This window comes from Pseudorasbora parva, chromosome 20 (assembly GCF_024679245.1).
Source record: "Pseudorasbora parva isolate DD20220531a chromosome 20, ASM2467924v1, whole genome shotgun sequence".
In the NCBI taxonomy this organism is placed as follows: Eukaryota; Metazoa; Chordata; class Actinopteri; order Cypriniformes; family Gobionidae; genus Pseudorasbora; species Pseudorasbora parva.
The window spans coordinates 15,786,375-15,801,543 of NC_090191.1; the positions used below are offsets into that span (position 1 = coordinate 15,786,375).

The window sequence follows — 15,169 nt, forward strand, 5'->3', positions numbered from 1 at the left end:
TTACGACACAGCTGTTACACGTTTGGCCGGATTCACCACATGACAACGATCATGTGTGTTTCGTGTTTATTCTAAAACCTTCTGTTCCTCTACTGCTCACAAATTATTTTTTTATAACAGTAAAACCTCTTTTCATGTAGTCGCAATGTTATATTGTCATGTTAATCAAACTAAAACTAATAAAAACCATAGACTCCACATCATTGATAGTGTAGGTTTATATGTTGAACTTTATTCTTATACAAACAGAGGCTGTATTAAGCAGTACATAAAGAATTTAATAAAAATGTATTGCGAAACATTTGTGTATTTGACAAATATTGCATTTATTTAACTTCAGCTGTGATAAAGTATGCAAATATAGCCCAAGCGTCACTACGGGAAGCAAAAAGTGTCGCACTTCACGTCTCCATTTGCAGCTCCTCCCCGTCTTTATGCAGCTCGTCTCGCCGATCGGATACATCCAGCCGCAGGCAATGTCAAAAACACATTTTGACTCTGTGCCTGCGTCTCAATCAGTTCCCTAGTTCAGTAGTCAGGACACTGATCAGGACTTAAGTCAATATGGGCTGACTCCCTGATCAGTGCCCTGACTACTGAACTAGGGAGCTGATTGAGACGCACCCTGAGACATGTACACAGTGATGATGAACATAATAAAGAACAGCTGTGGTGATTAATAAAGGTCCATGTTGACTGATTGCTGGGGGGGGGGGGGGGGGGGTGACTAGACAGGCTGACAGAAAACAATAACAAAATGAAGCATAATGGTGACATATAAAGGAAATTTACCGGTGTTGTTCCCGAATTTCAACTCCCATGCAAATTATGGTGACTAAAATAGTTTAGCTCATTTCAGTTTTGTTTTTAATTTTCTGCTTGTTTCAGTTTAATTTTTGTTTATTTTCAATTAGTCATTGTTCAGTTTTACCTTTCAAGTTTACCTTTCTAGTTATTTTGGAATTTTGTTTTAGGACTGCCAAGGTTGACATCACATTTAAAAAAGCAGTTTTAAAATCTCTGTCTAGTGTAGGAGAATGTACAGTTAAAGACCCAAGGATCAGATATCACGACCCAGAGCACTCCAAAAAATATTTTGGTCTGAATTTTAGCAGTGGCATTTTGCTGTTTACTGCATTTAATTTGGCATTTCATTTACCTATGACTGACAAATATGAATCACATTAAGTTTATTAGTTTGTTCATGTTAAAACTGTGAAATCCAAATGGATGGAAAATTGTAATGTAATTCAAATACATAACTTAAATTTAGATCAAAATATTTTTTTGAGTGAGTTTTTTAAACCTGGAGTTTAAATTATTTAGAAGAAACATTTTGTGAAGAATAGTTTGCAGTTTGATCAGCAGAAGCCAGCTTCAGCACTCATGAGGAGTTTGTAGCTATGCATTTGTTTTTCATCACAATTATAGGCTACCTTAAATCACGTCATCCCTTTAGGTTGAATTATTTGGATTGGCTAAGAAATAGATAAAAAGAAAATTTCCACACATGGACTAATAGACAGAAGCATATCTCCATTAATCACGCTGATGACACCCAGAGTGGCCCCCCGAAGTCACGAAACTGTGCGCCTAGGCGCCAGCATGTCGGAGGAAACAAGTCATTCCATTTGCCTAGGGTGCCATTTGTTCACCTCACCAATACTGTAACAAAGAACGCTACCGCACATACACAGATACACAGCTTCTTCAAGGTTGGAGTTGGTCGAGTTAGCTGTAAAGAGCAGTTTGAGGTCACGGGAGTCATGGTGGCAGTAATGAAATGAATACACAGGAAATTCAAAACGCATTGACCTTTAGTCAGTCTAAATCAAACTCCAAAGGAACATGTTTCAAAACCTTTTTTTAATTATTATATTTATATCATAAATTATATAAATAATGTCATTATATATATTTTTAATCCATAATTGCTGACTGCTGATTTTCCAGTGTGAATCAATGGAGACTTGAACGTATGTGCTCTCATGAGATCATCTTTAATCTTTTGTTCTACTGAAATATTTGTCATAGGAAAAACAACATGAAAAACACACCTCATTCAAAACTTTCATCACCAAACTCACCGCCACTGCAGTCTAGCAAAGTATGTGAAAATCACATTTCTTATAATTTTCTACAATGAATGTGACAAATGTGACCGCTCATCATATTTTCCTTTCAGAACTACTTCTGTGGGAGATATCATCACTGTCTTCAACATAGAGTATTCCAAGCTAGCATCATCATGCTAGTAACAACCATGGCTCTTTGGTGAGACACAACACACACTTAAATACACACGTTAAGACATTTTGGCCACAAAATAAGATCCCAATTCATGGCCACGTTTGATTAAGGCAAGACACTACAGGAACATTTATTTGTTTTGTTCCCCCAGGCACTAGTACATTTTTAGATTTTGGGCTATTTGGCCTCCATAATTTCTATCTAACTACAGGAAAGAAAGCATTCAAGATAAACTATTTTTATCTATTTATTTATTCACCCCTTTTTGGATGTTGACAGTGGTTTCTCATTAATTGTATGGACTGAAACATCCAATAAATATTCCCTCTGTAAAAACATTTAACTGGATTTGTTCAGATGGCTGCATATATAACTAGATAAAGCCTCATTAGCATAATGAAACAACATTTCAGAAAACATGTTATATGAAACAATTGTCTTAAACGTTTTTAGACAACTGGAGAATGTATGGCAATATCTAGTCGTTAAAGGGGCTATTTTTTATTATTTGAGGTTTATTTATAATGTATATAATATAATATATGACATTATATTATATATAATGTCCCCCTAATAATATATGACAGAAAAAGCATTATACAATCATTCCATTGGATTACATATTCAAAACTGTTGGCTGCTTCATCTTTAAACAAAGTTTTTTTTGCAAACTCTTCATTAGACTGTGCCTCATTTACAAAACTAAATGCTTGGAGCAAACATCTGATCTAGGACACCATTAAAATAAATCATCTACTTGTTTTAGACACTGGGATACATCTAAAGTCTGTACAGAGGTGCAAACAAACTATTTAACAGACTATATCAACTCAAATGATCTTTCACTTTTCCATTTGTCCTGTTGTCTACAGACTCAAGCATGTGGGGCATGTCAGAAAATGAACACATATCTGTACAGTATACTGTATCGAGTGTAGACAGCATTAGTTATTACATTGGGTTGTTTGCTTTTGACACGACATTCAACATCAAGTGTTGGCAAATCTCAGCCATTAGGCAACTGAATTCCTGTGGCCAGTGATGTCTTGTATATACATATGTGAACTATGACATTTTCAGGATTTTTTAATGGTACAAATAACTTTTATAAAGATCAAGACAAATCTGATTAATGTCATGACCCCTTTTAGTTAAAATTCTTGCCTTAATTAGTCTGTGGCCATGCTGTACTAATTTGTTCCCTCGTTTTAATGTAGTTAAATCATGGTATGATTTACATAAAATGAGGGAATTGATTAATATATGGGAACAAATTCCTAATTTGTGGCCAAAATATCTATTTTTTCCCCCTTTGAATGTTATGTGCAGGACTCCGAACTTCCAAGAAAAAACGTATTCCCTGTTAGATGTAATTTGTCAATGCTCAGCTAATAGTTACCACAAAAATTAATCAATTGGTCCATCAACATATAACGCTGAATAAAAACTGTGTATGTCTAGAAATGCATTCTCATTATGAGACTTATGCAGCTCAAATAACAAACTGGGAATATTTCTTTAAATTAAGGTCTTAAGGACAGTTTGAGACAAAAGTAAATTTTACTGGATCTTGACCGAATATTTCACTAAACATGACAAGATAGGCCTGCTTATGACTTTATTGTGCCCTTTTATTTTGCAGTGTCATTTGTATTACTGCACTCTACATGTTAACATTACAAGAGGACATGGACTTCAATAACAGGTACAATGTGATGTTTTATTACTACATACAATGTGTTTGCTGCAGATCGATTCGGTTAAATTACATTGCTTGCCATTTTTGTTTTGTACTGTTAGCGCTACTTAATTGATTGTTATTTGAGTGATATTTAACTTTATGTTTTTGTCATACAGTCTCAACAACACCAACGTTATACCGCCTTACACTACACCACAAGCACTGACCACAGGTACTGTATGTAGATATTTAGTGATACTGTATAGGGATTTTCACACTTGAAACATAAAGACTCTAACATTGTGCATCCTCATATTATACATTGCCTACTGTAGTATAATTTTTTCCCCTGAATAGACTTTCCATATTTATTATTAAAAAAAATAATTTTGGAAACATTTTTTTCATTACCATTTGACATTTCCCCCCTCAAACACTGAAACTAATGTTTATACGCACACACTGTTTCAGTGACTGTTCAATGCATTTGAATATAAGGCAGTGGCTTCCAACCATGGTCCTGGAGCACCTCTAACTGTACACATTTTGGATGTCAACAGGTGTGTTTTATTAGGGAGACATACAAACTGTTCAGAGTTGGTACCCCTAGCCTGACATCGTCATACTCAGTTCTATTCAGAATATGAGTCTGATATTGCTCCATTGGACTGTAATTATGGGGTGTGTTTCAACCGAACCAGGAAAGAAATCAATGGGCTAGACCTAAAACCAATCAGAGCAACAGAGCGACGCATACCATTAGTTGTCAAATGTCAACAGAACTCAACTGTACTGTGTTGCCAAGTCCGCGGTTTGTAGCAACGTAACTATGTGATATATAGACCCAGTAATGCGAATTTTAGCAGGAAACCTTGCCAAAATAACACATTTTACCTCCCAAACGCCATTTTTTCCAGATATTCCCCCCGAAAAGCTATTGGGCTTGTTTTGGGCTAGTAGTTGGCGGATTTTGTTGTAAAAACTTGACACCCCTGTCTGCACACACGCTGGAATTAATAATGTTAGAAGAAAAAGATGAGTGTAAACAATCTTTGCTGGTGTTGTAAAAAAAGAATTTAAAGATACACAGAGTACTTACCAACACGATCATCATTTCTGAGAGAAATAGTGACAGTGAATGCATATACAAACAAGTTCTCCGTTTAGGATTATAACAAATTCAACCCAAGCACCTTTGACAACGTGGATGATTACGCTACTGTTTATCATCTATCCATAAAGACCGCCCTGACAATTTCATTGGTCCGAACAATTTCTTTTCACGCATAATTACTCCTCTATGGATCAAGTCCAGACCGAACTGGCCAAGCTCAAATGTTGTGGGCGTACCCCAGGACCAGAGATAGGAACCACTGATATAAGCCACTCTATTGGGTGTCTGTTGCTAAACATCTACTAGTAATATTCTGACACCGCATAGTTTCACAGAATTCCCACGGTACACGTTTGGCATCGCAATGTATTAACACTGCCGCTGTCGCTTACTCTGGAGGGTTAACCCCGGTTAAAAAGCAGTGCTAAACCTGGTTTTAAATACAAATCTAAAATGTTCTTTTACCCAAGGTTAAAGTTCAGACTATAACCCAGGGTTAAGCACAGTGTGAAAAGCCCTTGTGCGAGTTGGTCTGTACATTATGATCATTGTTTATTTTATGTGGTGAATTTAATCTTGATTGTTTGCAGTGTTTTCCACCACCCCTCCTGGTCCCTGGCCTCCAGACATCGATTTCTCCAATGTGTTTTATTCAGATGAGGTCTACTGCTGTCCTTCAACTTTAATTCATAATCATAAAACCCAACTGAAAGGCACAACCATCCCCGATAATTTTCTTTCAAATGCAATCATCAATCTGAGAAAAACACTAAAAGGTCAGAGGCACAGTAACAGCGTTCAATCTTTGTGATGATACATTTGCAATGATTTTTTTGTTGTTGTCTTCATGTCATTTTCATTTGTTCCCTTTCAGAGAAATGGTTAGAAAAACTGCCAGAGAAACTCAAAAATTCTACTGATTGTAAGTAGACAAACAAGATAAACGACACATTTAATTTTAAAAGGAAATATTGTAATATGAGCCATCATTGTTTTATTTAGAAGCTTTGTTTCAGCTATATTAACTTGAATCAAATAATGGCTTTAGTGGGTAGTTTTATGTGCAAAAGTCTTCTTAGGATAAATCTATTTTGTCAAAACATTCATTAATCTTAAAAACTAAATGAAATGGAGGTTTGGCCAAACTAATGATTCAGACATTTACGTTGTTGTTCATGTCTTCTTCACAGGGACAAACACAACCATTCAGTCCATCCTCATAACACAAAATCAACAAGTTATAGACCACCAGTACTGTCAGCTAGAGGACTGTGGGTAAGCATCAAACTTACATTTTCAATATACACCGATGTTTAACAGGAAGTTTATTTTTTATTTCTTCTTTTAGTATAACACATTATGCTGTGACCAATCATGTTTTACTTTATGAAATCCATAACTAGCTATTTCTGAAAATCATATTCACATCAAGGGTCCTGATCACCCTGACTGGGTTTATGTAAAGCATAATATACAGCCTTATTTATCACAAAATAAACCTGGACAGAGTGATTATGACCCCAAAGCTAAAATGGAAGGAAAAAAAAAGCCTTGATGGAATTCAAAATGTGAAGTCTCTATAATTGTCCTGCTTATTACATGACTGCTCAACACAGTAAAAAATAATTGGATATACATATTCACTTATTAGCTCACCTGTAAGCTTCCATGAAGAAAATCAAGTTCAAACAAGACAAGGATGTAAGCAAGGTTTAATGTACTGGTTTATTACACAGCTACTCACCAAATAATTACTAACACCTATGTGGACATGTAATTTTGATTTAATTATAAATACTTCTAAGGCTGGGATACACTGCACAATTTTAGTCCTATATCTATAAGATCGTTACAAATCACACTGTGCAACATGGATCTATTAAACTTGGGTACGACGTTCATGTAGACTGTACGATGATGGCACCTAATGACTCATAGGTTTTATGACAAGTTTCTATAGAATAATAAAATGTCATTATCAGGCGCTAGTGTTAAACAAAACGACTATGATAAATCACACTTTGGCAGTTGTAGTTTTTATGTGTGCTGAAGAAAAGGGGACGCGGTGAAAGGGCAAAGAGCTTGACGTAAGCATTTTTAAGTTTTACTGCCATGTTGCATTGATTTTGTCGCATTTTTATTGGCTGGTCAGTAGAGGTAGGTCGTAGCAGCAAACAAACTCTGTGGTGATCATGCTGAATTTCTGATCGTAGGCTATCTTTGGTCTCAAGACAACGGCCGTCTTTGAACCTCTCTCAATGTACGACACAGGACAAACGATTAGGAGCCATGATCACAGAAATCGTCACGATTGTTCTACAATGGCAATCTTTAGTTTGGGACAGCTGAAAACCATGCAGTGTATCCCGGGCTTTATTCAGCAGTGTTTATAGCACATACAGTGCCTTGCGAAAGTATTCGGCCCCCTAGAACTTTGCGACCTTTTGCCACATTTCAGGCTTTAAACATAATGATATGAAACTGTAATTTTTTGTGAAGAATCAACAACAAGTGGGACACAATCATGAAGTGGAACGAAATTTATTGGATATTTCAAAAAATGTTAACAAATCAAAAACTGAAAAATTGGGTGTGCAAAATTATTCGGCCCCTTTACTTTCAGTGCAGCAAACTCTCTCCAGAAGTTCAGTGAGGATCTCTGAATGATCCAATGTTGACCTAAATGACTAATGATGATAAATAGAATCCACCTGTGTGTAATCAAGTCTCTGCATAAATGAACCTGCACTGTGATAGTCTCAGAGGTCCGTTTAAAGCGCAGAGAGCATCATGAAGAACAAGGAACACACCAGGCAGGTCCGAGATAATGTTGTGGAGAAGTTTAAAGCCGGATTTGGATACAAAAATATTTCCCAAGTTTTAAACATCCCAAGGAGCACTGTGCAAGCAATAATATTGAAGTGGAAGGAGAATCAGACCACTGCAAATCTACCAAGACCTGGCCGTCCCTCTAAACTTTCAGCTCATACAAGGAGAAGACTGATCAGAGATGCAGCCAAGAGGCCCATGATCACTCTAGATGAACTGCAGAGATCTACAGCTGATGTTGTAGACTCTGTCCATAGGACAACAATCAGTCGTATACTGCACAAATCTGGCCTTTATGGAAGAGTGGCAAGAAGAAAGCCATTTCTTAAAGATATTCATAAAAAGCCACCTGGGAGACACACCAAACATGTGGAAGAAGGTGCTCTGGTCAGATGAAACCAAAATTGAACTTTTTGGCAACAATGCAAAACGTTATGTTTGGCGTAAAAGCAACACAACTCATCACGCTGAACACACCATCACCACTGTCAAACATGGTGGTGGCAGCATCATGGTTTGGGCCTGCTTTTCTTCAGCAGGGACAGGGAAGATGGTTAAAATTGATGGGAAGATGGATGGAGCCAAATACAGGACCATTCTGGAAGAAAACCTAATGGAGTTTGCAAAAGACCCGAGACTGGGACGGAGATTTGTCTTCCAACAAGACAATGGTCCAAAACATAGAGCAAAATCTACAATGGAATGGTTCAAAAATAAACATATCCAGGTGTTAGAATGGACGAGTCAAAGTCCAGACCTGAATCCAAAGAACTGAAAAGAACTGAAAACTGCTGTTCACAAACGCTCTCCATCCAACCTCACTGAGCTCGAGCTGTTCTGCAAGGAGGAATGGGCAAAAATTTCAGTCTCTTGATGTGCAAAACTGATAGAGACATATCCCAAGCGACTTACAGCTGTAATCGCAGCAAAAGGTGGCGCTACAAAGTATTAACTTAAGGGGGCCGAATCATTTTGCATGCCTAATTTTTCAGTTTTTGATTTGTTAAAAAAGTTTGAAATATCCAATACATTTCGTTCCACTTCATGATTGTGTCCCACTTGTTGTTGATTCTTCACAAAAAAAAAATTACAGTTTCATATTATTATGTTTGAAGCCTGAAATGTGGTAAAAGGTCGCAAAGTTCAAGGGGGCCGAATACTTTCGCAAGGCACTGTATAGGGATTTCTTGACTTACTTTACTAAAATGATTAAAGAATGTATATGAATTCGCATTTTACCCATTGATCTATGTTTTGTAGGAAAGGAAACTACATGTACCACATTCCCCTCAGTAAACACATACCACCCAACATGCCCATAACCCTCCAAATGAAGTGAGTAGACTGTTCATACTGCATACAGTCTTCATTATATTATCCTCTTGGTTATTAAACCATGTTATTTAATTTTTCTTTGTTTTCCCTTATTTTTTGTTATCTGGCATGATTTTTCCTGGATAATCTCAAAAGGTGGTAATTTTAACAAGGCTGTTCAAACTTTTTATATTAGCTGTATTTTATTCAAAATAAAAATATTGTACATGTTGATGTTTATATGAAGAACTGCAGCTTCATTCTGGTCAGGTGGATTAATCTCAGCCAGCTAGAAGACCCATATCGCACTCTTGCTTGTGCAATATTTATAGACATTTATAGTATATTATGATAAATGTGAAAAACTGTCTGCATATGTGGGTCACATTCTCATAGAATGTTTTTTTTTTTTGCTCCCCTACTTGAGCAGAACAAATGAATCACTGGTAATCCACTTGTGTTCATATGATGAGAGTGAACAGTGCTCTTCAGTACTTGACTACAACAGCCTAGAGTCAAAGACTGCTCTCAACACACAGGTACTTCAGCACTTATAGGAAAAAATATTACAAAATTAATAATACATATATTAATAGTGTTATATATTTATAATATTTTTACATTTAGACCAATTCTATAATAATTATTTGATAAAACCATTGATTTGTTGCAAACTATTCTAACTGAACTGATATGAATAATTTCCCACCTCAGAATTGATTTGATTCTGTTAATGAAAATTATTGATAATGCAAATCATTATGGATTAGATCAATAATTTTAATTTCCTGAAAAATGCTTTAAGTCCTTCTCTTTTCCATAGGGCTACATACATAAGTGGACATTGGCAGTGGCGAATCACCATCGCTCCTCTTACCATTTCCGCTCTTCAGTAGCTGTGAGTTTCTTTGTGTTTGTGTGTGAATCTTTGAATGCACATTTTTATTCAAAGACTTTAGTCAGGGTAAACACCATAATTAATATAACGTGAATGAAAATGACACTGTGAAGTACAGTCTGTCCAGTGGACTACAACAAGCTTAAAGGGTTAGTACACCCAACAATTCTGTCATTAATGACCAAGCGGCAACCTCCCGCGATCTCTCTTGAAGCCAATACGGAAGTAATGTAAACTGTAGTTCCTAAACTGGCCACTAGGGACAGGCTCCAGAAGGGAGCAGAATCTCATTGAGCCCCATGTTAAAATTCTCAACTTTAAAGCAGAAAAAAACATGTTTACAGCCTGGTACAAATTGTGGTTTTGGCTTATAAGGCTAATTTTGATCTTCATGACAACTCTGAGGGGGGTGAATTTTTTTATAACTCATTCGTTTACGTTATATAAAGCCTTAAGGTTCTGCATAATTAAGGGCGTGGTTACAAGTGGATAGCCATTTATCCGCCGTCTATAGTTATTGCGTCACCTCAGCTCCGCGCACATCCCGCCTTTTTGCCCATTTTCTGTTATCCGGGAGTGACACGCGTTGACTCGCTCACAAGATGGCAACGCCCAGCTCATCTCTACTTTAAGCTTCAGAACGGCTTATCAGAATCCTATGGGTGATGTCACGGACACTACGTCCATATTTTTTTACAGTCTATGTTAATGACTTACCCTCATGTCGTTAGACACCTGTAAGACCTCCATTCATCTTCGGAACACAAATTAAGATGTTTTTGTTGAAATGGGTCAGAACGATCTCCATTGGCAACAATGACATTTCCTCTATCAAAACCCATAAAAGGTACTAAAGAAGTCATTAAAAAGCCCATCTCCTTCGGTGGTTCTACAATAATTTTACGAAGTGACGAAAAGTTTTTGTCACAAAAAAAAAAAAAACATTTTTTTTTAAAAGAATGGCTTTATTCAAAAAGTTCTTGTCTCCCATCTGGGCTTCTGACGTGAACTCACAAAGCACCACGACGTAGAGCAATACATTTCATTATTCCAGCAGCAGAAAAGGCTATAAATGATCTCCCACCTGCAGCATCCTTCCTCACCATAGACCGTATGCGATCCTCACACATGATATAGACTACTATCCGGGAATCTTCCTTTATTTAAACGGACATGACATAATTTATTTCCCTCTGAAACCCACCAGTACCACTCAAATTACAAAACATTATTACAAGCTTACCGTTATGAATCGGGCTAAGGTAAGGAGATAGGGTTGAACACTGGCTGGTTATGTACTTTCTCAAATAATTATTTTTCATTATAACGTTTAACCCCAAAAAAGTTACAGACTGCAGCTTTAACAGTATAAAATATCGAACAGACTGTACTTCTGTCTATAGTGTTAAACTAAACACCAATGTATATTGTATTTTGAATCTTTTGGTCATATTTTGTCAGTATGAACATGTTCCTTTTGCACAGGGTTTGGCTGATTGTAGCACTGATCCCAACTATGCAGAAGTTTTATTTACTGACTACCACTTCCAGTTCTACCGTCGCTGTGACTGATCCGACACGGGATGATGCTGCTGTCACAACAGCCCTTCAAAAGCATCCAGTGATTTGACATTAGTAGGTGATAAAAACTGCAGGCTGTACATTATAGAAAAAAAAAAACATTTTATGTTTCATTGGGTTGTTGCTGAAAAAGAGCAAATAATGTTTGATATTTTATTCTTATTTTACTGGTGTGTTGGAATCAGTAAAGTAGGTCTTCAGTTATGATTCGACACATACATGTTTGAACAATAAAGAGATGATGTTTGTTTTGTACTGAACTATGCAATCATATAATCTTTTACTCTGGTAGACTCACATTGTGTTCTTGTATTGAACTGAGCATAGTTCATATGTAAACCTGTAGACCAAACAATTATTCAACTACAGAAACAGTACTTGAAATAATGTCTAGCTGTATGACATATGATCATTTTAAAAGTCAAATTATTTTTGTAGCTAAAGACTTTTATGAAGTTAAAGTTTTCACTGAATATCAAACACCACAATAAAGACTAAAGATTTTTTTTCAGCCCACTATCACACCGTGTACTTATTATTACAAAAAGATAGCATTTAGCAGTATTAGATAATTGCGAGCTACGAGCAGCTTACTGTAGTGCATTGAATGTAAAAAGTAGAAAGTATGCTGGTACAACCTTGTCTGACTAAGCTCAATTTAAGACTGAACATTAGTCTAGGGAGTCTGCTATTTATTTTCTACCACTGAAGAGGCATGATAAACAAGCATAATTCAAATGACTCTGTATGCAATTGGATAGTCCTTCAACCAATCAGACCACAAGAGGCGTAATGACCCATCGCTTCTCTATCCATCATTGAGTTAAACCTGCCAATAGGGTGCCAGGTGGATAAGCATGTCTGATTGGTTAAATAAATCTCTCACTACCAGTGAATCTTAATTACACTATGTGATTTTTAATTAATGTTTATTTTTGAACGCTTTGTTTCTTAAAATGTGTATTGAGAAGATGGACATTTAACCAGGGCAAAAAGCATCGATTCAAAATAAGATTTAGGAATGTTTTGTTTTGAAACAAAGACATTACATGGTATTATTCCAAATCTAAACAGTGAGATTACTAGATTAAAAGTAACCACCTTTGATAAACACATTTTTTGTCCCTTGGTTCTGTACCCTACCTGGTGTCCCATAAACATGCAGATAAAGCCTAGCTGCTGCCAGAGGAAGTCAGTGATGACACTATTTCCAAGGTTCGGGTTTTGCATTCTGCATCAGATGGCCCAAGCCTCACAAAAATAGCTTCCCATCTCCTGCCTGCTGGATGCCTCATATGCAGAAAGAACCAATACATAACTGATGGTCACAGCAGAAAAAGGTCAAAAGAAAACATACGTGCACATACGTGGGAGGGATCTTGTAGCTTCAGAGGCCATGTATCATTTGAGCTGCTACAGACGTTACACAAGACATCCGTCCAAAATTCCTTGAGTGGGAACACCAGAAAGCAATCAAATCAATATCAGGTAGGCTACACCCATTTCTGTAAATCAGTGGTGGAAAAGAGGTTGCTGAGAAACCAGCAACGGCTGTCCTGGCTAAATGGTCGTTAAAAAAAAGTTAAGAAAAAAAAAAAAGGTGTTGACATTTCATCTTACAAAGCTTTTTCCTTAAAAGCCAGACTTCAAAAGTCACATTCATTTTTGAGATTTCTGAAATCTTCAAGAAATTATTGAGTGTATGGTGATGATTTAACTGATGATGAAGTAATCAATGATGAAGCTACAAAGCCATCATCATCAGACCATAGTGAAGATGACACAGAACCACGTCATGTTGGAGAAGGCCAAGGGACAAAAAACTCAAGACGTCTGTATCATGCAGCCATGTCACTCAGGGAGATTATAAAGGCCAAGTGCAAAACTCCTCCTAAACTGCCATGGCCACCCACAGCTCAAGACCTTCAGATGGACACTGCCTCAAATCTGGTACCTAATGAATTATACAATGTTCTGGCTTGGTCAATAGCTATGACTACATAATTTAGAACTGATGGTTTGTGTGCTATTGTTAGTTTGGAGAATAATCAGAAGATTGTGTCAGGATATCACAAATCTTGCGATGAGAGGATACTGGCTAATGCCAAAGCATTCCTCCTTAGTTCAAGCAACTCTTGTATGGGACAACAATGACTTTGGTGAAGAAACACTATTTAGAAAGGGAATTATTGACACCTACATTAGAAGAAAGATGACAGGTCCAAAACCTTTTAGATCAGAAGTTGAACTGGGACACGAGAAACAGATGTATACACAGGACTCTGCATGAAGACTGGATGGTGCCTACTTTTTCATGGAGACTCAAGAAGTCCATGGCAGTGTTTTACCTGTATGGACTGGTACACTGCTACAGAGAAGTACGATTCCACAGCAGTCTAACATTGGTTACCTGCCCGTGATTGATCCCAGTGCAACAGACCTAGACACAGTACACACCATCCTCACTCGTTCAATAGAAAAAGCAGCAAACTGGAGCTGAATGAAATTGTTTGGTAATGGATCCGTTTTGGTCATGGATCCGTTGGATGAACACCACATTTAAGGAACAACTATTCCTGAGAATGGTGGAATTTCATAAAGCCGTGGCATACCTGTCCTGTATTGGGAAGCGCTTTAGGGACGCAGGATTTCAAGATGTTACCCTTAAAGCTGAAGTCGTTGATCTATTAGAAGGAGTCATAACTAGACATCAGTACAACAGAAGCATGAATACCCACAAGTTAATGTGTGAGGCACTTCAAACACTCCGCTAGAAGGCATACCTTGACATCCTTTCAGAAGACAACAGTGAAACTGCTATGAAGATAGCTGCTGATCTGCAGACAGCCTTCTTGAAGACTTTGAAGTTTTGGTAATGTCTGAGAACTTCTTGACAGTTATGAGAGGGTATGAACATTTTATCAAAATAAAACACCACCAACAAGACATTCCACGTTTGGAGCACATACATATCGATGGTTGAGGTTGTTTTAAAATGATTCTATATGTAATTATTATTATTATGTTGTTGTTGTTGATCTATAGCTGGCGACGTACATTTCTTCTTTATATAATGTATCATGTCATGGAGCTTGTTAATTTAAAGGAGGCTGAAGCTGTCCACTCTTACTGGCTGAAAGGAGGCCAAAGTTTTGGGCCCCTTTTTTATCTCTTGCTGCATAGGGCAACTAAGATGGGGTGATGCCAGGTGCTGAATGGACTCGATTCAGAGTCCATGTGATGTATTTACATGGTATTGTAATAATTCATTCTCCAATTACACAATTCCACACTTATTGAATTGAAACCTTACTGCACAAGTAACATAATAAAGAGCCCTTCCATTTAGACCTAATCTGCATATGTGTTGACAGACGTGTATGAGATTACCCGTGCATAGCTGCTAGAGTCTACAATTACCTCTGATCTAAATTCTGAAGATGAGGACAACAGGCCAGAGTACATGAAGAGAAAGAATAGGTAGGAGTAACCCATAATTTCA

General features: G+C 37.0%; 1 protein-coding gene across 1 annotated transcript in view; it reads left to right on the plus strand.

The window, feature by feature from the left end:
* The window catches only part of LOC137048878 (myelin regulatory factor-like protein), a 32,469-nt gene extending 20,291 nt beyond the window's left edge, over positions 1-12,178 (plus strand). The window contains exons 16-26 of the mRNA XM_067427201.1: positions 2,035-2,107; positions 2,186-2,274; positions 3,893-3,955; positions 4,108-4,163; positions 5,636-5,821; positions 5,920-5,967; positions 6,236-6,320; positions 9,135-9,209; positions 9,619-9,727; positions 10,012-10,086; positions 11,572-12,178. Coding sequence (XP_067283302.1) covers positions 2,035-2,107; positions 2,186-2,274; positions 3,893-3,955; positions 4,108-4,163; positions 5,636-5,821; positions 5,920-5,967; positions 6,236-6,320; positions 9,135-9,209; positions 9,619-9,727; positions 10,012-10,086; positions 11,572-11,658 — 946 coding nt within the window. The 3' untranslated portion in view covers positions 11,659-12,178. The remainder of the gene's footprint in view (positions 1-2,034; positions 2,108-2,185; positions 2,275-3,892; positions 3,956-4,107; positions 4,164-5,635; positions 5,822-5,919; positions 5,968-6,235; positions 6,321-9,134; positions 9,210-9,618; positions 9,728-10,011; positions 10,087-11,571) is intronic.
* The last annotated feature ends 2,991 nt before the right edge of the window (positions 12,179-15,169 follow it).